Source organism: Mesocricetus auratus, unplaced genomic scaffold, assembly GCF_017639785.1.
Source record: "Mesocricetus auratus isolate SY011 unplaced genomic scaffold, BCM_Maur_2.0 Super-Scaffold_100006, whole genome shotgun sequence".
Lineage (NCBI taxonomy): Eukaryota > Metazoa > Chordata > Mammalia > Rodentia > Cricetidae > Mesocricetus > Mesocricetus auratus.
Window position 1 is genome coordinate 71,066,810 of NW_024429190.1, and position 25,771 is coordinate 71,092,580.

At 42.1% G+C, this 25,771-nt stretch overlaps 1 protein-coding gene across 1 annotated transcript in view; it reads left to right on the plus strand.

The window, feature by feature from the left end:
* Fras1 (Fraser extracellular matrix complex subunit 1) overlaps positions 1-25,771 on the plus strand; it is a 400,187-nt gene that overhangs the window by 274,966 nt on the left and 99,450 nt on the right. The window contains exons 30-35 of the mRNA XM_040747451.1: positions 5,095-5,248; positions 10,399-10,622; positions 14,306-14,422; positions 21,010-21,124; positions 22,929-23,066; positions 25,127-25,159. Of these exons, the coding sequence (XP_040603385.1) occupies positions 5,095-5,248; positions 10,399-10,622; positions 14,306-14,422; positions 21,010-21,124; positions 22,929-23,066; positions 25,127-25,159 (781 nt within the window). The remainder of the gene's footprint in view (positions 1-5,094; positions 5,249-10,398; positions 10,623-14,305; positions 14,423-21,009; positions 21,125-22,928; positions 23,067-25,126; positions 25,160-25,771) is intronic.

Below are 25,771 nucleotides of genomic sequence, written 5' to 3' on the forward strand. Positions count from 1 at the left end.
ATTTGCTAAATAGTAGAGCTTTGAAAACTTTTATCTGGAATATTTGGGCCAGAATTGGGCTATGGTATCATTTGAACTTTAGTTCCATTACTTACGACTCAAGTTTCATTTGTAGGGGCAGGATTGTATTTTGTTTTAAAGGATGGAGGCTTCTGCTTTTACTGCTGTTCACAACATTAGTATTTTTACTCATAATACAATATGTAATGGCTACATTTTATTACCAGCATTTTTATGCCTATCGTTCTATGAAATGAATTTAGAAGAACTATTTAATTTAAAGCACTGTTTTAACCATGTCCTCATTTTTACTCATTGGGATTTCATTGCCTGCTAGTGTACTCTGAGTGATACATAAAACATCAGAGGGCAGGATTGTTCAACTAGTAAAATAACTAATTTATTGTGCAGATGGGGATACTCAATGGATAAAAGCTATAAGGAGAAAAGTAAATTCCAAATGTCAACAATAAGGGGGAAATTTTAGTAAGTTCGCTTTTGTATACATTAGCCATAGAAAAGACAATATGTAGTTTTCCATCCATCTCTTCTTCAATATTCCCAGTCCATTTCCTAAGAGGAAACAATAAAAAATAGCCATGATCAAAATGAATGGGAAGGTTAGTATTTCTTTTTCAAAATAATGAGTAAAAATGAAAAGCCCTACATACTTAATATTTATAACATGACAAATTTGGAGCTATGAACATGGAAGTCATCACTGCTTCAGAGTCATGGGCACCATCACTTTCCAAGGTTTTCTGTGGATCTCATTATCTATGTAGCTTATCTTTCTTGTAAGGATTTATCATCAGATCTGTCCTCTTAGCAACACCAAGCAATCCAGGCAGCATCGGTAGTCGTGGGCTGCACTGTGTAGATTTTCAGGATTGACTTGCTTTGTTGAACTGAAGCTTCACAACCATTTAGCCATTAGCTTCCATTTTTTCCATGTTTCCAGTCTGCTGTCTATTCCCATTCTGCTTTCCTTGTGAGTCTTACTGTTTTAGATTCCACATGTAAGTGAGATCACACAGCTTTTCTCTTCTTCCTGTGTCCAGCATGTGTCTTCTAGCCGAATGTCCTCTAACTCCCTCCACATTGTCGCAGTTGCAGGAGTCCCTCCTTTTTATAATGGCTGAATAATATCCTGTTTTTCTTTGTGATTTGGTGATTGTAGGGCCTGGAAGCCTTGGTTCTTATTTTAAAATCTTATTCCAGTCATCCTGAGCAATGAAAATGCTATATAAATATGCATATGCTTGTACACACTCACATGCAGAGTGTTCTATGGAATAATGGTATAGAAAATGTAGGCTGTGCCTGTTTAGAAGAGACAGCACGTTTTCCTGAATGTTTCCAATCTGCTATTGGTTGAGTTCACGGGTTTAGAACTTGTAATAACAATCAACTCTACTTAGCTCTGTAGGTGAGTTTTCACTTTACTAATTAACTTTCATGGCCACTTGAAGAACTCCAGAATTTCTGGTCAGATAGGCCAAGCTGTGGTCAACAGTACAAGCTTTGGTTTGTTCAGAAAGTCTCTCTTTCATTTATGAGTGACAGCTTTGCCAGTGACTTATTCATGGTTGCTGCTTTATCTTTCATTGCTTTTGTTGTGTAATTCCATTCTCCGGGCATACAGAGTCTGTGCTATGTAATGTAGCAGTCGTCACGTGAGGTTCCTGCAGAATTCTCTTTCTGTTAACTTGTGAAAACTTGAGCAGCATGGGAATACTTCTTCAGGTTCAATTTGCCTTGAGTCTCTGAATGCCAGTGACTTGGGTGAGCATTTCCCACCTCATATCGGAAAGTTTTCTGTTATTCTTTCTGTACGTAAGGGTTTGTTCCTTACACTTCTGCCTTTAATTCTTTCTGTTCCTCAGAATGGATGGTTTCAAATGACCTGTTTGCGCCTCAGGGATTCTTTTCTCTCTTTCAATGGGGTTTTCTGTTGAAGCTCTCTTGAGTTGTTAATTTTATACATTGCATTATCTAGCTACAGATTTCTGTTAATTTTTTTATGGTTGTTGGCTTTGGTGGGCTTTCATTGTTTGCATATTATTCTCCTGATTTCACTGTGTTTAGTTTGCTGTCTGTGTCCACCTGTTACTTGTGCTTCTTTGATAGTATAGTTTTGCATTCTTTGTCATACAGTTCATAGACCTCTATTTCTTTAGAGCCCGCCCCTGTAGCTTGGTTTTCTCCTTTTAGTGATATTATGTTTCTTTGGTTATCTTCCCTGTGTTCCTTGAAATTATGCATTGCTGATTGCATTTGAAGAAGCAGTCACCTCTAGTCTTTATTGTTTGGCTTCCTGAGAAAAAGACTTTTCAGCACTCAATTGCAGCTAATGGTTTTAGAATACTTTAAAAATGTAGTTTCTGCAATACTCATTCTATTTCTTTTGATCGCTCTTATGGGGAAGTTTGAGGCCTTCTCTCAAAACTGCAGAGCCAAGCTTTGTGCTGAAAGCCTCCCTTCTCCCTATGACAGTGCCCCAGTGTGTTCAACACTGCCTATTGGCTGTGTACTGTCTGTAGAGTTTCCTGTGCACTGTCTAGGAGACATAGAACTTCTGCTGTAAAGGCTGTGTGGAGTCCTGCTTATTGTCTAGCTGGGGGTGTGTCTTAGTTACTTCTATATTTCTGTGATGAGACACCATGACCAAGAAAACTTATAGAGGAGTTTCAGAAGGTAAGTTCATGCCATTGTGATAGTTAGAATAACAATGGACCCCTTAGGCTCATATATTTGAATGTTTAATCATCAGGGAGTGATACTATTTAAAGGATATAAAGGATTAGGAGGTGTGGCCTTATTGAAGGACTTGTGTCACTAGGGGTGGACTTTGAAATTTCAAAAGCTCACACCAGGTTCAACACCCCACCACCACCTACTGATCAGGATGTAGCTCTCAGGATGAACTTCTCCAAACACCATGCCTGCTCCTGCTGTGATGATAATGGACTAAACCTCTGAAACCCAGCTAAATGATTTCTTTTTTAAGGATGACCTTGGTCTTGGTGTCTCTTTGCAGAAACAGAACAGTGACTAAAGTAGCCATCCTGGTGGGGAGCCATACCCTCTGATCCTTCCCAAACAGTTTCTCCAACTGGGGCCATTAAACAGGGAAGTTACCATATCTTACAAGGTCCATGGACCAGGCTTTTGGTGAATTGTATGAGCTGGTGACTATGGCTTTCTGATATTTGTTGAGCTCCACAAGGTTATTACTGCAAACCCCACTTCCTTTTCCTGTTCCCAGAAATCCCAGAATATTTAGCTCACTCAGTATTTGGCCCATAGGTACTGTATCATGAAGCAAAGGATTTTCATGTTTCCCCTGTGGGAGAAGTTAGATAGAAAGTCTCTCTCCAGTCACTAAGCTGCATCATCTTACAGGAAGATGATATGGGGAAAAAAAGATTTCCTTCTCTTCTTCAGTTCATCTATTCTGTTTCATCAAGGTGTTGGAACCTGTTGGTTAGACTCCAGGCTTCCTGTCAAAGTACTGTCTATTGAGGGTAGTTGTTAAAATTAGAGTGAGCTTGAAGACGGGGACTTTCTACTCTGCAATCTTGTTGATGTCTAGAATTATATGTCTTATTCCTAGTAATTGATTTTTTCTTCTTAACTTCTGAAATGAATAATTGAAAAATGGAGGCATTACATTTTCAGGAGAAACAACCAGAGTATTGCAATCTGTCCTGGGATGTACTTATGAATTGGCATGCCTACCTGTCTTCTAGGCCATTTACAAAGGGAATAGTCAGTCTTATTCTGCAGATGTGTAGGACCTGAGTTTTGGGGTTTTGTTGTTGTGGGATTCGTTGTTGTTTAACATCCTAATAGGTGTTCAGGTGCTACTAGAAGAGCACACTGTTCTAAACATTGACTTGCAAGCTTCACTGTCCCCCAAATGGTTGTAGTGTTCCCAGGAGCCACAGAGAATTGCAATGATAAAATGTGATGGGGATCAAGACACAACAGAGAGTTGTCTGGGGCATGTGTGCCAAGGTCACAGAACTTACTGGCTTGGAATATGAAAGCTACACTGCCTGATTAGTTCAATAATGGGATTATTGGTGCATAATTTATCTCTACAACCAAAGTCAAAGTGGACTGAGCTGCTTCTATTAGAAGGATATCTAGCAATTAGAAGCCCCAGGCCCGAGTGTATCATGATATCTAAAGCTGATGCAGTGAGAGTCTTGGCTCTCAGATTTTTGTCACATAAGTCATATTTTAGGTGCGCTTTTCATTTTTTCTCTAAATAATATGCTATAACCATTTTAACTGAGATTTTTGCCACCAAACATCAACCAAATTAGGAAGTTAAATAAAGACTGCAGCATAGCTGCTGCGGCTTCTCCTACTCTTCCTTAAGATGCCGTCCCCTTTGATCCCACTTTTCCTAGCTGCCTAAGTTCTACTGGTACCAAACATTGGGTTATTTTGTTATATGCACAGCATGTTGTCTCCATCTTTGCCTCTGTCTAATAAGCTAGCCCCTCTGCCTAGAATCTGTTGCATCACGTTTCTCCTTAGAAGCTAGTGTTTTTGATACTTTCTTTGGAAAGTCTTCCAGAGACCTCCAATCTCTCTTCCTGACACTCCCTTCTCAAGTTTCTTACAGTATACATTGTGAAGCACCTCTTTCTTCCTGTCTCCCCCACTAGGCTACATGCCTTGCAGTGGGGATGTTTCTAGATACTTCACTCTATAGAAGGAGCAGACATAGTGTATGTGCTTAAGTAATCACTCATAAATCATATGTGGTGGATGAGGACCAAAAGACAGGCAGGAAGACAAATGAAGAAATGGAGAGGCTCTAGTGTCATGAATGATGTCACTTCCTGAAGATACATGGAAAGCAAAGACAGAATGTGAACACATTTAAGTATACGCAGGCATATGCACATAGCCACACACAGAGTCCATATGTGGCCCACGGCGTAAGTAACTGCGCTGTGGGATTCTCTTCCTTGCGAGATACTCTCTAGAAACAATCCGCCACTATGACTTGCATTTTTAAGCAGCCTTTTTTCTGAGTATGCACATACCCATTGCTGTCCCTTCCTTTCATTCCAGAATGATGGAGCCCTGTGGCTTGTGACTAACTCCATGGTATGGGTTCCTGAAGGAGGGATGATGAAGATCACCAACCGGATCTTGAAGGCTCAAGCTCCAGGTGTCCGAGCCGAGGACATCATCTACAAGATCACGCACGACCACCCCCAGTTAGGTACTGTGTCTCTTTGTGTGATTTCATTTTGCATCAGAGGTTAGGTCTTGGTGTTGCACTGTGCCATTCAGCAAAGCTGTGATTCAGTTACTCTGAGCTTTCTCTTGCTTCATACACCTCCTTGAGGGACAGAGTGATCGTGATAGCTGTCACTCTGTTCACCCTTGTGACTACCGAGTGATCATGATAACTGTCATACTGTACACTCATCAGCACATTGTCTATAATATCTAAGGTAGTAACTTGTTTTATGTAATTTTATTTTCACATGACATTAGGGTGCGGCAGCTTTCTGATAGCCACCTAGCTAGCTCGTGTTATGTGAATTTCACGGACCAGGCTCTCAAAACGCTACTTTTATTCTCTCAGACTCATCTATAGACTCTCCAGTTTTTATTTAAAATTGTATTACATTTATTTATTGTGTACGTGCAAGAACACATCTCTGTCCATGAGAGCACATATGTGCCCATGCATACCTCCCAAACTGTTAGAGGACAACTTATGGGAGTTCTTCTTTCTTTCTGCCGTGTGCATCCCAAGGTCAAACTTGAATTGTCAGACTATCAGATTCAGTAGCAGGCTTTCTCACCCACTGAGCCATGTTACCAGCCCAGTAAGGATTAAAAGAAATAGCACAGAAATATTCTTCAATATTTGCCGTTATTACTTTTCCAAGAAAGATAATACACGTGATAATCTAAGGTATTCCTGTTGAGATCAACTAGAAGTACAGTTTAGCAAGAGTTATACTGAGGAATTATTTATCAGTACTTCCCAAGAATGAAGTGAAGCACTACAGTGCTGGAAACAGAAGCAGTCTTGGTACTTGCAAGGGGGCGATGGGAGGGTGACGTGTGTCCTCCCCATTGCTCACTCTTGAACCTGGTGCTCGCAGTTTTTGACTAGGATGGCAGCCAGCAAGCCTCAAATATCTTCCTACCTCCACCCCTACAGTGCTGGGGTTGCAGTTATGCACAAAACTTTGCCTATCTTGTTAACATGGTGTTGGGATTTGAACTTGGGTCATCATGCTTGGGCAGCAAGCTACCTCCCCAGCCCTTGACTAATACTTTTTAAGAGAACTGTTCATATAGTTGTGGACTATTGCCTGATTCGGTTCCATTTGGTGGTTTCTCATTTTGGGGTTAAGGTTTGTTTTTTCTACTTTTGATGTATTGCATTGGGGATACATGGTATTTGCTGTTTTATTGTAGTTACCTTGATTAAGGTGATAGCTGCCAAATTTCTTCACTACAGTTATTCTTCTCCTATCTGCAATTAATAAATGTCCTATTCCCAGTGTACTTGCCCTGCTGAATTTGAACTAGGTGGCTTCTAAGTCCTTTTCATCTCTAAATGCCTCTGACTCTTGTAATATATTAAATTCCCCAAACTTTATTATGATTATTAAAAGCCAGAAATTAAGCCCCCAGATTCCATAGAAACATTCCAGTATTTCATTAAATATTAAACAAAACAACACTGAATTAAATGACTTTTAAGCACATGAAAGTTTGCTTTATCGGGGCCCCTTTTCTCCAAAACTCTTTTAATTAACTTCTCACAAACCCAATCTCTGCATGTCTCTTTCTCCCTGCTAATAGTAATCAAATCATGTCACCCTAGAAAACCGTTCAAGATTGAAAAGGGTGTTGGGAGCTATACCTACAGAACGTGAATCTATTTATGTCCCCTGTCCCTGTGAGATGCACCCGTGGCCCTCACCGTGTGGCTTCTGGCTGCCATGTGCTCTCACTTCCCTTTAGAACCTTCAGTGTGGCTTTCAGCCTTTTGTGGACAACTAACTTTGGAATGGAACTGAGCACAAATCCCTTGTACGGTATGAGTGTAAAGGGCTTCAGTTCAGCCAGACATGATGGTTACCTGTCATTCCAGCACTTGCAAGGCTGAAGCAGGAGGATTACCAGTAGCTTAAGATGCAGGATAACTTGACTATACAGAGTGAGACTGGGACAAAAACAAACAAACAAACAAAACAAATAAAAAAGCCTAAATTCAACCATTTCTGGACAATTTTCAAATGTGTCTTAACTCCTTTTGTAGAGCTGAAAGTAGTCTAGTAGTCTATCAAAGAACCATGGGCATCATTTGAGAGAGAGAGTATCATTTATTCTAAATTGCTGTAACTCTAAATTATTTATCATACTATAAGAAAGTATAATAAAAATGGCCTCAATCCCAACATAATTCATAGAGATTCAAATGAGACTCTAATAACATTAATTTTTCTCTTTAAAATTCTTCATTAAACATAAGCTTAAATATCCAATAAACCCCAGACAGAAGTGACTACTGGTTTTCAAGCATACAACTTTGCATTGGAAATGTGTCTTCCATTTTTTGGTACTGTCATGGTGAAAGCAGTAATTAGGAACAGCACACAACATTAGCTTTCCCCCTTCATGAGTGCGACACCAAGTCCTCATAATCCCCCCTTGTCTTCTCAAGCTATCGTACCCAAGGCACCCATATTCAGTGTATCCAGTAGCGAACTCTCTATCCTCAATGTACCTGGCCTGTTCTTCTGTACTGTGCCCATCAGTGGCAGCCACCCTCCCCACAAGATGGTCTTCCACTCCATCCTCTCTTGTCTCCAGAGCCATGATTGGCTGCCTGTATTGCCTATCTCTCCACTGCCTGCTTGTTTCTTTGCAAATTGTGTCTCCGCTGCCTTAGTTCAGGTCTCAATCTCAACACTAGATTTCATGCTAACCTTCATATTGGTTAAACTGTCTATATAAATGTTGACTATTGTTGTCATTTTGACCTCCTTAACAAGTATTTTTAAGTCTTATGGACCATCTGTAGTTCAGTCACACGATTCCATGTTCCCAACCCACACACACCACTCACCTGCAGAGGTTCCCTCAATGGCTCCCTGTTGCTAACAGTACTGACCTACAGCATTGGCAACAGAAACTACATCTGGATTATGTGTGGGTTCTGTACTCTTAAAGGCCTGTTGTAGTAGGTTGTACCTAACAGATATGCAGAGACTATTACATTTAAATTGGTGAAGCTTGTCAGGATCCTACAATACCCATGAAGCTCTGTCATGCAGATGTGATTTCTTTTTAGTTGAAAATGCATTTATTTCTTAGGTGTTGTTAGCAGAGCAGCCAGGAAATCAGCTGTGAGGTGTTCCCTGTCCTGCTCTGTTCGTTTTCCTTGTGGCAATTAACTTTCAGAGTATTTCTCAATTGTTCTGATCCTTGTGAACAGGCCTGATCCTGGGAAACCATGTCTGCTCACAACATCTTATGATGTTAATTGTCACCAGGAGAGATTCGTGACAGAATTGTTTATTTAGCAGCAGATGAACGATAACACAAAACCAGAGTGAATCTATTCCTTCAGATGGTTCTATGTACAAGAGGGATGATGTTTTTCTCCTATTTCAGCATTTCACTATCACCCACTGTGTTTTGTTCATCTTTAACTTGAATTAAGCGCATATAAATATTAGAATGGGTGTTTACTTTGAGGTAGAAGATGGGTTTCTCTGAAGTAATGAAAATATGCTACCAGTTTTCAAAAAAGAAATGTGCTTTCACTTATTCAATATGTCTAGTGTATTAAGATTGGGCATCTGCCTACAAAACATTTTTAAAATAGAAAAATAGATTCTCTGTCCCTCTCTGTGTGTTCTCACTGTCCGCCTCTTGCTCTTCTCTCTCTCTCTCTCTCTCTCTCTCTCTCTCTCTCTCTCTCTCTCTCTCTCTCTCTCTCTTTCTTTCTTTCTTACACACACACACACACACACACACACTGCAGTCCCTTCTACTATCAAAATGGCAGAGTAGCTTTGGGGGGCTTATTGTTAGATGCAGAACAAGCCTGCTTTCAGAAGGGCATCCACTTTTTTGTGTGGTCTTCACTCTAGGGCATATTCTTGTGAAATTTTAATTGTTTCTATAACACTTCTGTATCTGTGATCTCGCCTGAAGATGACAGTAGCTGCAGGTGAGGGAGAAGCATTAAAAACAGGTGGATAGTGTTTGGATTTGGATTTCCTTGCTGCATTTCAAACAAACGGTATCAAATGAAGGGGGAGAGAATGCAAAGACAAATACTGACACATGTACAGAAAACAGAAAGGATTGCTGCTTACCTGCTGACCTCCATCAGGTCTCAGAACTTCTCTAAGACTAAAGACATATATCTATAAGGGAGATGGTGGCATCATTCACATGAACACATAAAGTGTCAGTGTGAGTAACCAGCCTCCTAAGTACCTCTAAAGTTTGTGCCCAACGTGTTGAACACTGCTTGCCCAAAATTCTTGAGACCAGAAGTATTTCAAATGTGGATTTCAAAAGAATGTTTCATATTTGCAAATGAGTGATGAGATGTCTTATCAATGAGATGCAAATCTAAGCACATAATCACTTATACATCACATATATCTTATATATAATGTAACCTGAAAATGACTTTCTACAGTGTTCTGAATGTTCCTAGCATTTGACTATTACCTGTTGTATGACATCCCTCCAGTATGGGATTTTCTACTATGGTGTCATGTTGGCACTCAAAAAGGTTGGGATCTTGGGTCTTTTTGGATAGTGGGCTTTTAGATTAGGGAACGTTCAGTCTAAGTTGTTCTTACATTACACATGAACAGTGGAGACTTAGGAGTGTGACTTAGGCTCATGTGTCTGGGAGAGGCAGAGCCGGGTTTGAACTGCCATGCTAGGAACAGCTCCTCATTTGTGTCCTAGTGCCGGCCAACAGTGTCTCCACTGGAACGAACCTTCTCGGGAATAACTTCCACCAAACTCACTCTCTGTTATGTGTACAAACTAAAATTGTTGTTAGAATACATTTTGAGTTACATAGAAAGTTCCATATAGAAATTAATACATCCAGTGCTCAGTGTGTCTATTTACAGTATCCACTTGAATTTGAGTCTCGTTGTGTAATTTTATACCTGTATTGCCCTCATTGAAGACTGGGAATTCAGTGTCTAAAGGGGAATTCAATATTATTTATTAAGTTCTGTTAGTATCCTCATTTTTGCTTTAGATACATAGTTCTTCAGTTTGTAAGGAAGGAAGGAGATCTCCACCTTTGGGAAAAGATCATGCTTTCCCAAAGATCTAACGGTATGGCCTGTGCTTCCCTAGGGGAGGTGGTCCTCCTGATGCATTTGCCTGCAGACGGCCCTGCTGGTCCTGCCACCTCCGGTCCTGCTGCTGGTCCTACCAGTCCTGCCGAGGAAGGGCAGCACCTGCCTGATGGAAGGATGGCTACCCCCACCAGCACCTTCACCCAGCAGGACATCGATGATGGCATAGTGTGGTACAGACACTCGGGAGCCCTGGCCCAGAGTGACTCCTTCCGCTTCCAGGTGCCCCCCCCATCCTCACCATCCTTATCCACTGGCCACTTGCTCCATTTTCTTTCTTTGCCAGTCTAAGCGAGGGAGGCATAATTAGTAGCATTAAGAGTTTTGTAAAATGTGTTTATTCAGGTGAAAAAATAATAGGTACTTCCCAGGGGTCTGCTGTTATCTTTTATTAAAATTGGTGATAGACTAAACCGTAAACAGAACTGCAAAAGAATAGGAAAGACTATGAGGTCCAGTCTGGAAACTGTGAATACAAAGTCATAACAGATAATAAGCAAGACTGCTAAACCACATGGCATAGTTTAAATATTCTTAAAGGAAATCAAAGTAGTGAACTATTAAGAATTGTTGAGGAGAAAATGACTTTTGAAGACTTACATGAAGTGTACAAAATGGTATTCAAAGAAAAATTGATGGTACCATTTATTATTGAGCAGGAAAACACACACAAAAAAAAGAATCAAACAAATGCTTGACTCTGGAGGCCAGAAACCTACTAGGAAAGCAAGAAGGGGGTTAATTTTAAAGCACTAGGAATAACAAAGGAGAACAAAGGCTGATTCTTCGAAAGGAACAGTAACATTAGGCAAACTATATCCAGAAGGATTAAAAATAAAAATTAGACAGAAATAGTAAGGAATAAGGAACTGCGAGTTTAAGCAGAATTTTATGAGACATCAGGAAATACATTTGTTCATTGTGGTGCCTATAGCACGCCCTAAGTTATAGACTTTCCCTTTGTCTAAGAATACACTCCGCTTCCAATGCGTGGCTTGTGTGTTTTTGTTGCCTGATTAATTTATATTGTATAAATAGTGCTTTTCCAAGAGTGGGTTGATAGAAATATGGAAACTATTAGAATGAGGTTATTCTCAGAACATTGAATGTCCCAAAGCCAGCAAATGTTCTGTGCCCTTTGCTCCAGTTAACTTCACAATTTCAGCACCTGGGACGGCAGCAGTCCTTAGAGAATGAGTCAGGATTGAGGAGAAGACCTCAATCAAAACAAGTCACCCCAGCAAACTAGAGCCCACAGATCTGCCTTCCTCTTCATGGGGGTCAAGACAATGTGTTGTCACTGTGGAGTCTTTCCCTAAAAGGGAGTTCTAAGCACCTGCTTTGCAGTTTGGTTAATGACTGAAATGAAATAATGAAAAACAAGTTAAAAGGTACTGGATTTAGGGAAAGAAAACAAAAAAGAGACTATCTGAGGCAGATATGCTAGTACATACCTATACTTCCAGCACATCGTGGTGCAATGGTCAGGAGTTCAAGGTCCTCAGTTGCATAACAAGTTTGAGGCCAGCCTGAGCTACAGGAAGCCCAGCAAGCTCCTCACCCACTCACTAGATTTACAATATGTGACTGAACGTTGTCACTTAGAAAGGAGGTCCGTGTGGAGTCCTCACACTCCTTACATAAAAGATGATAGAACTCCTATCTGAAACGGCTTTCAAAGCATTGTGATATTCTTTAAACATAGCCTCTAGAATGACAGAGTGTGGCTTTGGGGACATTGGTTTACAATATCACAAATAAGTCAAAAACTACCCAACCTATCCAAACTGTGGTGTGCTAGGTCAAAGAGTCGCAACTACTTCTGGTTAAGGAGATTAATTCTGAGGTAGTCAGCTTGCCTTTTTAAAAGATGATTTATGAACTCCCTCTGCAAGCATTCCAAGAGAGAGGGGGTGGGAGGGAGGGAGAGAGGGAGAGAGGAAGGGAGGGAGGGAGGGAGGGAGGGAGGGAGGGAGGGAGGGAGGGAGGGAGGGAGGGAAGGAAGGAAGAGAAAAGAGATTTTTCAACAGGGATAGCATATTTATTCTGAGTGAGATGGTGTTCTCCTGGACATGAAACTGTTGCTGCCTTTAAATTTTCATTACTCAGTAGGAATACTTCTTATTTTGATCTGAAAAGCAAAGACACCTTATCCATGTGCTAAAGTAAATGGTTAGTAACTTTTCCCGTTTATCATCTTAGTGTCCCTGGAAGACTTTAAACTGAAGGATGCTGGGGTTTTTTTTCTCCTTCCTTTTTCCCCCTTAAAGCAGGAAATGTAACATAATGAGTTGCATGGATTTTAATCAGCATTAAAATTCTATTTTAATGCTGATGTGCTGTCACGAGCCATCCAATGCAGCCCGTCTGTTACTTTGCATGTATGAAGAGATTTATGTAAGGCGGCTGGCATTTTTAATCGCTAGACAGTCTAGAGAGAAGACATGTGCATCCATAGTCATTCTGGGTGTAAGAAAATAACTGTGTTCAAATCCTGTTGACACAGTTTCCCTGGATATGGTTTGAAAAAGACCAACATTATATTTCATGACATTTCACTATAAGTGTATTTACAAGGAGGCCAACCTGACTCGCTTGCTCTGTTAATATGTTCATGTTTCACAACCTGATCAATGCTATTTCCTTGCCTTAATGATAGAGGAAAATCCCTGAACTCCTAATTTCTTAAGTCTACTCAAGTGAGTCTTGGACAGTGGCAAGATTGTGAGCCCAACTGGCTCTTTTAATCTGACTTTGAGACATTACTCTTACTTTATTTTCACTTTCCTCTGGATGAAGTAGACTAATTGTATTGCTTTGTGGGGAATGGGAAAATTACCTTTGAAAAGCAGCTAATAAGAGTTGAGCCCACACTAGGTGATCAGTAAAGTGTAACTGTGGTCATTGGTCATTACTTACAGTGATGATGTCGGACTGACAGCTCCTTGCAGATAACTGGATATCCTGAAATTCCATGGCATAATCTAGATGAAGGCTGAGAAGATGGTTTTTCCCATTGGTTGCAGTGTACAGTACCCCACTTCTGTCATAAGGAACATACAACTGCCTGCAGACACACAAGTAGCTCTTGCGGCAGGAATGGGAGAACAGTGCAGACAGGAGGGACTTAGGGGAGCAGCTCAGCAGAACTGAGAGCTAATGCAGAAAACCATAGGGGCTTCCGCCTGTTTCTTATCACAAAGTCTCACTAGTCAGCTCTGGTTGGTCCCCAACTAACCGTCCCCCACCTCAGCTCCCTGGTGTTGCCATTCAGGCTTGAACCACTATCCTCAGCACAGTTTTTAGCATTTTGAAGCAAGAAAAAAGTTGATTTTGTGACCTATAAATGTTACTATTATGCAACAATGAGGCTAAGGTGTTTGATTAATTGTCCAGGTGTCTGTATCTACACTGGGTAAAGATGAAAGGAATGGAGGAAAAAAATCATTTTATAGATGCACAGTAAAAACATTCCATAGCCATAAAAATTATCCACTTTCAATAATGTTTAATACTATAGCAAAGTATCATAGGGTTGGGTTAAATAAAAGAGAATTTCAAGTACATGTGAGTCTATGTAAGAAGATTATGTAGAGATATCACAGAAAAAGAGTAATCCACAATGCTTCAATGTGCTAATAATCATTCTTTCCAGATAGTGAAATTCTATATTTTTCTTTGTTTATACTTGTATGGATTTTCATAGCTGCCTAAAATGGTTGCATAGACTTTTTTATAACCAGGAAATAATTAACAATAAAATACAAAGAATAAAATGAGAATTGTGATATAGGCGCATATAAAATTCAAAGGCAGATGGTTTGGGGGTGGGGAGACTAAATTCATATGAACATGTTCTGCTGGGGAGAAGTTAAAGTTTCACCATGATGATTTTGTTTTTTTAGGTGTTTAGTGCCACTGATGCCCAGGCCCACCTGGAAAGTCACATGTTCAACGTTGCAATCTTACCTCAGGCACCTGAGGCACCCAAACTCTCCCTCGGGACATCTCTTCATATGACTGTGAGTTGCATGGGATGGCTAATGCTTTTCTCTTGGACAAAGCGCCCACTCTTGCAGAAGCAAGTGCCTTGGTGTGAGTGTAGTAAATGGCTTTGCCCAAAACCAGACCCTAAAGTCAATAAGGACCCCCCCTCCCGCGCGCAAAGACATTTCTCACTAGCTTGAAAGGAAATTAGAGTCCCCTCACAAACAGATTGTGTAGAACCTCTCTTGACCATCCACCTGTTGCCCCTTGACTTTCTTCAGCATTCCATACAGTGACAATGTCTCTCTCCGGGTACTTGAAAGAAATTTCATACTATCAGTCCTTCTAGGATAGAGTTATTTTTACCTGTATAGCACCTAGCTGGAGAAGTTGTTCTTCATGCTGTAAAGTTCTACAAGAAACTTGGGTTTCAAGTGTAAGAGTTTCCTGGAGTAGGTGGTGTCAATGCTGAGTCCAGGGAGATGAATAGCAATTAATTTTCCAAGTAAAAATTAGAACAAGGAAGGTAGTTAGAGTGGAGGGAAAGTGGCCAAGGGCTTTCAGAGCTCGTCGAGGATCCAGAGGTGAGAAATCTGATGATTACCGAGAAAGGACAGATAGTTCAATCACCTGGAGAAATGAGGAAAGCATAGTGGGGGATGTGGAGATCATTACACCTAATCCCAGAATGCCTGTGTGCTCTGTGGAAATGAAGGTAACCCGTGGAAAGATCTAGCACTCATGTCCAACTGTGGCCCATGGGATGCATGGAGCTGAGAATAGCTTTAAATACAGCCCAAACACAAAATCCTAACGAAGGGACTCTGGCCAGCTTGAGCATGGCAAACATGGCTCCGGCAAGCCTTGCCCTTCTCCCCTGTTCCCACCGCCTTGCTAAAAACTGTTTGATTACATTCCTAAAGCTGGTCACCAAGGTCTAGACCCTCATTTGTCCACTTCCTCCTTCTGAAGCTGACTACCAAGGTCCAGCTACCGAAGTATTTGAGTCAAACAATTAAAATCCCCTTTGGCTCACCTAATTAACCTGCCCAATTCAATTAAACACCTCACCCTCATGTGGGGTTTCCCCTTTCCCCTTTATAAGCTGACATTTTCCTATGAACCCCATCTGTCTCCTCTCTTTTCAGAGGCAGTCCTTTGTCCCTCCGGACAAATGTTCTTGCCCCCTTTTCCGGTTCCCTTCCCTGTCTCCCTCTTCTTCTGTCTCCTGCCTCTGTCCCTCTGGGGCAGTGTTGAGAAGTTGGTCTCAGGAGGTCCTGAGTTGATACCAATATCTTTACACATAAACTATCCTAAACCGTTGAAATTTTCTTTGCAGTATTCTAATGGCTTGATCACATGATCCTTGAGCATGGATGTTATAGATGTCAACATCATATTGCAGTGGCAAAGGCTGGATATTCCTGCAGTAAGATATCACCTGGATCGGCCTATAAAGCCCAGTAAAGACAAGTAGGAAGTACCAAGTACACCGTAACCTTGTGTCTAGGGTAGATGAAATTCCAGACTGCTCTTTCAGACAGAACTATGAGCATGCAACCCCTGTAAATTCATTATTATGGGTCCATGTGTTAGTTGGCACCCACATAATTACAATCCAGGGTAGGGCGTCAGCCTTGGGCCACAACAAAGATAACAGCGATAGTTTCCGAAATTATGGGGCTGGGGAATGACAGAGACATAAAGGGTGAAAGCAGAAAGTTTTTAATGAATAGCTGGTTATCGGCATTTCCAGCATAAACTGTAATTTAAAGAAATCATAATTCGGCAGCATTATAAAGTCTATAATTCATCATTCTGACTGGAGGAACTTGGATCAGAATTTTCTCTAAACTGTAAAGAAAAATGTGCATACGCATTTCTTGCCAAATGCAAAGCACTGTTATTTTGAGTTTAGAAGGAAAAGAAATGGGCTGGGAGCCATAGGGGTGGTGCCATCCCTGTGTCATGGTCTTCTAAGGAGACTCCATCTTGCTCCAGCTTTGTCTCTGGCTGCACATTTGCAGATTAGGTCTGTTTGCTTGAAGCTTGGATCTCTCCGAAGTCAGTTTGCTGTAAAATGGGATTTAGCTTACATTACCTAAAATATACAGAGTTGATATTCCTTTTGACTTTAATTAGGGCTGTTCCTGTAGGGCACACTTGTTACATGTGACAACAGTGATTTGGACTCATCTAAACACTTAGGTTGTGCATATTTGGTAAATTTTAAAGACACATGGTAAATACAGATGAAATGTTTTTAAATATTCCATATGAGCATTTCATAGATGTGTTTGAACGGAGTCTATTTCCCATTCCTAAGTTACTCTTTCATTAATTCTTCCCTGTGCCCATGACAAGTGCTGAAAAAGACATAGGAGATTCAGTGACCTCAAAACACAGTTTCTAGTTCAGGGAGATTTGCATATAGGAGGAGCCAGCAAGTAACTAAGCAGGGGAAACATACTGCAGAGAATGCCACAGCAGAACAAACATTCAGGAACGAATAGGAGGGCGCCTTGTGCAGGGAAGCATGGGAGTGTCTAGAGATGCTGAGCTGTTGAGTGTAATTATTCCCAGACCAGGGTTCTTAAGGCATCAGACTTAAGTGTGTATTGAAGCCACCTGGATAGTTAGTGAAATACATTGGAACTGAACTCACTCCTAGTTTTCTAATTCAGTAAGTCTGGTTGTAGAGTCAAGAATCTGCATTTCTGGAGAGTCCCTGGTGATTGCTTCCTGCTGCCCAGATTGCCACACTTGAAGAACTACTAATTTGAACTCAAAATATGGGGAACTCATTCTGGAAAACAAGAACAGCTGATAAAAACAGGGTGGAGATAAAGCATGAGTCTTCGGGGAAATTGCAGGTAGTTCAGTTGGCTGGAACCTACATTGCTAGAAGTAAAAGCAAAAGGAAATGTCAGTCAGACTGCAAGGGACCTTAAGGATAAAAGGAGCTTCCATTTTGTCCCAAAAGCCTGTTGGAGGCTCTACAGAAGAAAAGCTATGACCAGAATGTTAAAAATCAATTTAGGAAGATTATTGTTGCCACAGAGCATCTGGATGGGACCTTTGCAGAAAATGAAGAGCCAGCCAGGTTACAACATGAACCCCATGGAGTGGGACTCTGGCTTCTGAGTTAGGGAAGCCTGTAGAAAGACATTTGCACTCACTTGAATGTTCACTGTGGTGCTATTCACAGGAACCAAGAGGTGGAAGCAACCTAAATGTGTGTGTGTGTGTGTGTGTGTGTGTACACTCACACAGTACAACATGATACAGCCATATAATGGAAAGTAATCCTGTCATAAGGTACATGGGTTAACCTCGAGGACATTTGAAGTGAAACAAGCCAGGAACAATAGACCAATAAGATACGGCTGCTCTTGTACAGCGGTGTAGAGTAGTCAGATTCTCAGGGACAGAGAGCAGAGCTGAGGTGTCCAGGGGTGAGAAGGAGGAAGGAGAAGCTGCTCCCTGGATATAGAGTTTCAGTTTTTTAAGGTAGCAGAATTCTAGGCTTCGTGCAACATGCATTATGGTTAGCACTGCTCTACACTTAGAAATGGTTAAGATTGTTAAAAAGATAAGACACAATTAGAGGTTGAGAGATTTAGAGACACGGTCAATTAGAGCACAGAGAGATGCTGGCTCTAAGAGTGCCACTCCCTGAGGTCAGGAACATGAGGAGGCATGGCAGCCTTGGCTTGGATGGGTTTCTGAATGGCATGTAGAGCATGTGGTAGAGCCAAGATCACTATGCTGCCTACCATGGAAAGCCATGGCAGGTGAGGAACAAGACCTAATGTCCTCCTGGCACCCTGGCTGGAACAGCCAGTAGTCAAGGTGAGAGCAGTGTGAAGCCATTGTGAGTTCCAGGGAGGGGCCGACCCTGAGCAGAGCAGCAGCATCAGGGAGAGAAGGGTTTGGAGTCTGGATGTACTCAGAGGTGACATGAGTAAGATGAGAACTATAGTTCTTAATCTTCTGCCAGGTGTTATAAAACATGCCTTCTGTAATTATTCCCATGAAGTCTAATATCCCACTTCTTAGTGTGTTTAATTGATGAATACTGAATACTCCAAATAATTAAAATTGACTACTTGGATATATCACAGCCTCAATATTGCTCTAGAAAATTAAGTCTCCCCCCCTCCCGTTCTACATAATATGTATTTTGATTAGTGAAGACATGGAATCTCTAAATTCCAAAATAGAATGTCTGTTGTCTTGGCTAAAACCTGTTTCCCTTTTCAGTAGTTCTGTATCTATAACAATTATCTTCTTATCACTCTATTGCTTAGGGTCATCTGAATTTTCAGAGGTATTCCATGGCACTTTGAGAAACCATACTTGACAGGGTGTTGGAGCTTTACTTTTTGTCCATGTATCTATACCCACATGGATGGTCTGTAAACGTCTTTAATGGGGATATATTTTTAATGTGTTGTCCTTACTTGTTTTATGTTAGCATAGCAGGGTGGGGGAGGCCAGCTGCTGTTGGAAATTCTAATTTTCTTGCTCATTACATTCCAGACCTGTTCAAGGGCCTGAAATATGACTTTATTGTAGGAGGTTGTCCTGACCTGCAGATGCTGCCTCTCCCTGGGACAGTGATGCCTTTGGGACAATTACAGAGCAACTGCAGCCCTCAGCCTTTCATGGTTAAAAATAGGAGTGCCACACCCTCTTGCGAGCTGGAGTAAGCCCCACTTAATCCTCTCCTCAATGGGGAAATTCCTTCTGAGAGGAGTAGGCTTTGAAGACATGCGGGTGTGTCAAATTCGAACCTGCCTTCAGGGTCAGTCAGGCGGAGCCTGCAGCAGGCAAACTACTTTGTTCTGTCTTAAAATAGCACCTGTGACCCAAGTCAGTCCCGGGTCACACTACTGTCCCTCTACTTCTTGATACACTGTTTTTGTGACAGCTGTCCTCAACCCACGTCACACAGGAGCTGAGAGTCCCTCCTTCCTTTGGGCTTCCTGGGCGTTGCCACTGTTAGGGTTTGTAGATATGAGCAGGTGGATGGATGGTGGAGGCTGCAGGCACACTGTCCAGTTAATATTGCTCCCCTCAAAGGTGAGAATGGTGCTTTTAGTTCCTCAGAACAGGACAGTGGGTACAGAGATAATAGAGGTGATTTTCTTGTACTTTAATAAGCAAATGTTTCTGAGTGGAAGTGCCTAGCCATTTTTGGTGTGGCAGCTGGGCTCATCTTTTTCTTTTCTTTTTTTTTCAACTTTGTATTTATTTGTTCTTTGTGTCTCTCACATCTTGAATCTCCATCCCATTCATTTGCCTGCCCCTTCACAGCCACCCTCTGCCCTTACAACCTGCCCTCCCAAAATAAAATAAAATTTAAGAGAAAAAAAGGAAAAGAATGGAGAAATCTCATCATGGAAGCTGTAGTGTAGTGTCACACAGTGGGTCACACAGCAAACACTTTTGTCCAGGTATCTTTACTTGCAAGTGTTCATTGCAACCAGTCATTGGTCTGGTTTGAGGACTCTGGTTTCTACACTCTGGATGCTGGGCCCTCACTGGAACTCCTCTTGGTTATCCTGTTGTTGCCCTGTGTTGTGGAGATCCTGCAGCTTTGGGTCTACAGGACTGGCCCCTTCACATGCAGGTCATAGAGGGGTGGATGTTGGGGTGGGCCGACTGATAACTCTAGTTCTGGGCTCATGTAGTTGCAGGGTTGGCCAGCCCTCCAGCTCTCCCCCATCCTCACCACCAGCATTGCCCCAGCTAGTTCACCCCCTGCAGCCATAAGCTTTCTCAAGGTCAGCTCTCCCACACCTCCACCATCAGGGACAGACAGCTCTACTGTGCTGCAGGTGAGGAGCAGGACCCGCTTTCCTGAGTGCTGTAGCTGGTGAGGGGGCAGGAACAGCTCTCCAGCTCTTATGATCTCAGGGCCAGCTCTCCTACCTGGCAAGGGGCCAGGGGCAAAGGGAGAGGGCATTCCCCCCTCCACACCATTATGTGGCAGATGAGGGGCATGACTGGATCTCCCAAGCTCACATTGTCCAGGCCTTCACCTGTACTTCTGTCCATAGGGTCAGCTCTACTATGCTGGCCGCATTCATCTTTAGTCCTTTGAAGCCAGAATGCTGAACAGTTCCCATTAGCAAGGCTTGGGGCACGGGCATTCTCTGAGGAACCTCATGGTGCTAAGACTTCAGCCTCTCCACCTGGTTCTCTCCATGGCATGCTAGAGTCACCATGAGCCCATGAAGTTAGCCGAGCAGAGATGCAGTGAGCCAGCTGTGGAGAGAAGAAGCACCAAAGTAGTCTACTTCAGGGTCCATCTGAGAAAACTATAATTACCTTGGAGCAAACAGCATGCTCTGACATAAACCCAGGGCTGTGGAGGAAGAAGCAGTTAGAGGTGAAGAAACCTGCTCAGGCCTGGATGGCCTGAAAGCTTCCAGGTTGGCCACGTTCATAGTCTAGGACACCAGATCTTTTGTTTAACTTTGAAGAGATCTTGCCAAATGAGACTAATTTAAAAAGATCGGAGCAAATTTGGTCTTGTTTTCTCATTAAGATTTGGTTTTGCCTCTGGCTCTTGTTATCATCTGTTTTTAATTCTTGCTTTCTCCATCTCATCCAGGCTCGGGAAGATGGCCTAACTGTCATTCAGCCTCACTCCTTGTCCTTCGTGAACTCAGAGAGTCCCAGTGGAAAGATTATATACAACATCACAGTACCTCTGCATCCAAATCAAGGTAAGATAGTCAGTGAAGGTGTTTTCGAGCGACTGACATTCTTGCCTTGTGATTTTGGACTGAAAACTCTGGGCTTCAGCCTGCTCCTTTACATAGTGATGTTTGTGAAGGAACTGATAGTCACACTCTCCATGCTCATGTCATCTGGTTTGGAAGAGAGAAGAAGTGGGATGTATGTTGACTTGGGCTCTGACAGAGCTGTACTAGAGACATAATGTCCCCTCTTAGTCACTTGCAGAACTGGTCACACACACATAGACATTGTCTGGAAGGGACCCTGAAGAAGTTCAGACAGGCTAACAGATCAGAAGGAACAAGTGCTTTGGACTAGAGGCTCTGTTTAAGTTTAAAGGCGGGTGAGCCATGTGTGCTCAGTACCAGCTGATAGGTCAGTCTTCCCATAGGAAAAAACGGAAACGGGGAACTATAGTCAAAGGCCAGGTGGGGCCTGCCCTCAGTCTCCAGCCTGTAGTTACCTTAATGCTGGACTTAACTGATGAGCCTGTGCCCGAGAGAGGTAGTAGGAAGACCAGCTCCACAGAGGCAGCTCTGCTATTGCCTATGAGACTGTGTTTACTCAAGCAGGAAGCCTCTTCCATTACCACACCCGCAAGAAGAAGAAGAAGAGTGTAATAATGAAACTCCATTGCCCTTTGACAAAAGCTAAGGAAATGAAAAGACATTAAGTTGAGTCTACAGGTTCTCCCCATGGTGTGGGCTTTCGGGCTAGTTTAGGCTGCTTCCTGCAGAATGCACCCATCTCAAGTGAGTTAGTTCAGCACCGAGACCATGTTCTTCCCTCTAAAGACTAAATAAGACGTGACAGATGAACACAGCACAGCTCCCATGACTAAAGTTTCTGAACTGCAGCCACGAAGACACTGATCATAAACTGAGTGGTTAACTATAAGCCTATGTCAGCCTTAGTATAGTCAAGATCTGTGCCTTTGTTGCTAGGATCACCACAGAAATGGAGGAGTGTCTGAAATTAAAAGGAAGTCTAGAAAAACATTTCTTTGGCAGTAGATCAGTTTAGGTCCCTGTCTTAAGGACCTCTTGACCTTTATATTGACAATCAGTTGAGAGTTTCATAGTGACAGCAGTGTGTCATTTACTTATGGAAAACCATGTGCCCTGAGCTACATTAGTGGCAGTGACTTGCACCTTACTGTGCATAGCTTATGTTCCCTGAATCCCAGTAAAGACTCTACTGGGGTCTCCTCACTCTCCCTCCCTCTCTCTCATAAATGTGTACGTACATATATATACATACATTCATATACATAATATACATATATATATTCTATCTATCATCTATCTGTCTGTGAGTACATAGTATGTATGTGTGCTCAGATATGTACAGGTGAGCATACACATGTGCCTGTGGGGGCCAGAGGTGGATATCATCCCTCACTTGCCATCCACTTTATTGGTAGAACAGATTTTCCCACTGAACCTGAAAATAACCTCAGCTGACTGGTCAAAAAGCCCCAGGGGTTCTTCCTTCTCTGTCTCCCCGACACTGGGCTTACAGACATGTGCTGTCATGCTCACCCATGGGTGCTGAGGATTCAGCCAGATCCTCATGCTTGCATTATAAGTGCTTTACTGGATGAATCGTCTGGCTCCAGACTTGTCTGTTTCTTGAGTAACTTGACATCACTAGCGAAAGAAGAATAGCTCAGGAGCCAGTGCTCCTGAATGACAGACTCCCACTCATGCACAGGGAGGCGGGGGTTGGTGGGCCTGGTCATCCTGTCATCCAGAATTGCTGTTTCTCTCATGCAAGTCTCCTCTTCCTCAGGTGTAATTGAGCACAGAGACCAGCCTCACTCTCCCGTCCAGTATTTCACCCAGGAAGATATTAACCAGGGCAAAATTGTGTATCGCCCTCCTGCTGCGGCCCCCCACCTCCAGGAAATCATGGCCTACTCCTTTGTTGGTAACTCTTTTTTCTCTGCAACCTTGTATACAGTTTGCTGACACTCTTTTCTCCTATTCCAAGTAACTTGGGGCCTATTTAGCCTGTACGTGACCTGGACCCAAGTCTCCCTTCTTTTCATCACTATTTCATGTCACAGGCACACTTTCAGCCAACTTTCACTCAGTGGCTCTGCTATGTCAGTCACTGGTTGAGAGGTGAGAGGTACGTGGAAAATAAACAAGCCATTGGCCCTGCTCTTGGAGTGATCAGAGGCTGTGCATAGAAACTACTAGGTTAATAGTCACAATAATGCATATTTAATTACAGACTGAGTTGAGATGCTCTGGGAAAAGGAGAAAGGTTCCGTGGTAAAGTTAAGGACAAGGTTGACCTAGATTGAGGGTGAAGAGGGGGCTGTCCAGGTAGCTAATGGCCAAATGGAATGGGTAGTAGCCAAAATAGCTGACTGCGCATGTGGGGATGCACAGAGAGCATTCATGGAGGAAGGGAGTGTGCCTCCCATGCGGCCTGGGGGAAAAGAAAGTGTAACATTCTAAGGATTGTAAAAGAGGCTGTGATATATGGGGTCTAGCAGAATAGGCAGGGATGGGCCTGACTAGAGAGTAAGGGCAGACTTTACACTCCAGAGCTTGTAAAGATCTGGGTGTTTAACCTAAGACCGACCGTGGGGAACCCAGTGGAAAGTTGAAGCTACAGGGAATGTCTTTCTGAGGACTCTTTCCCCACAGTGACATGAGCAGACTTCAGAAGGAGAGAGTCCTGGCAGGCATGGAGATTGTAGTGATCTTCTTGGATGCTGAGTCCTCTGTGGCCTGTGGTAACTCAGGGAGAGTCCATGCAGGCATCAGAATGTGAGTTCCAGGATTTGACAGAAGACAGTTTAAAAAGTTTTCTTTTAAAGGGTTGAGTAGAAAAACAAACTGATGAAAATTTTGTTCATTTATTAAAGCTGGTGCATACCCTTTCATTGCAGCAGAATAGCCTTAGCACTGCCTGCCTTCCCTTCCTCCCTTGACCTGGTAGTTAGCACAACTAGGAAGTAGTAGTTGTGATTACCACCCCCAAGTTCTGTGCTTTGGACAATTCAAAAATCTTGGTGTCTGTTTATTATGATATTTAAGGTAATGTTCTATAACACTTTATAAATCGATAACTACTTTTATATCAAATGTTATTCAAACAAAGCAGCTGGCTATTTCTCAAGAAATTGAATATGTGTTAAATAATTATAGGGTTTCTTTTTTATTATGGTAAGTAAACAAACTAGTATTGTTCATTATTTAGTATAAGTTCAATTGTCCAGAAAATGATTAACTCCTCAATTAGATTGAAATCTCTAAGGGCAGGAAGAGGCCCCTTCTCTGGGGAATATCCTTGGTATTTAGTAACTGGTTAACTAATAGCCCATGAAAGTATTCATGGTTCTCCAGCTCCTACTTTGCAAGACCTACTTTACAGGAAACTTGGGCTATCCTGAGACTAGAGAAAAAGAAAATATGTCAGCTGTAGTTAAAGTAATTTCCAAGTCGGCTACACTTGTCTTAGTTCCATGAGTCTCTTTGAAGAGAGTAGAGCTATAGAGCTATGCCCTGTCTAATCTATGGATAAATGCCACAAGATAAATCTCTCATAGTCACAGTGTGTAAATCAATGTCCCAGACATCACTCAATTCTACAATAGAATTGACCTCTCTCCCGCCCTCTCCTCCCCCCACCACACACACACACACACACAGAGTCAGTTGTATATATCTCCCACAATCACCATTTTGTAGGGTTTTATGTACTGATAAAATAGGATCTGAATGCATAAATCAGCCTAACTGCTGTGGCACCAAATTATTCCAGTATAAATGTCCTTTCTTACTTAAAATTAATGCTGGCATCATTAAATCCAGCATTCCATGAGCAGGGGACTCCTGATCACTCCTTAAATGAGGTCAATGTGGATTTAAACCCCTTTAACTCCCCTAGTCACCATCTGTATTTTGTGCCTTCCCCTTTCTCTCTGATCCCAGAATGTTTAATACTCTGATTTTCCTCTCTTGCTCTTTTAGGTCTCCCAGAATCAGTGAGAGTTTACTTCACAGGTAAAGACTTTAATCTCACTTTTATTAGAGCTGGGTATCTCCTTCCCTTTCAATCTTCCCTTTTCGTCTCCCAGAAGTTATGTTGCTTCTTTTCTAAAACAAGTCTCTTCTAAAATAATTATATGGTTAATTAGCTAGCAATAACTTAATTTTGTATTAGCAGAAAGATAAACCTACCAAGAATGCCCAATGTTAATGTTACTTGAGTCCCAGTGGAACTTGTCGATTTATTTTGAAAAGAGATAATAGTAGCTGAGGTCTTAAAGTCGGGGGTCCCACAAACTGTAGTTCATCTGCTCTGGGAAGGTTGCCCAATACCTCTGTACACTCATAGTCCATGGAGATTATTATCATAATGTATATTCAGCTTCCATGGCAGTTGGCATGTGAGCATCTCTGTATTAAACCCACTGGTGTGTATATAGAGTTATATGGAGTCTTGAATAGCCATATGTATCAAATGCCTTGCCTCTGGAGGGAAAAGTCTTTGCACCCAGAGCAGGAGCTGAAAATGCTTCTCGAAGTTTCTACATCATAATTTTGCTTCCTACTGCAATATAGGCTGAGGTGCCACAGGGAAAAGCATTCTTGCTCAGGTTAGAAGGAAGATGG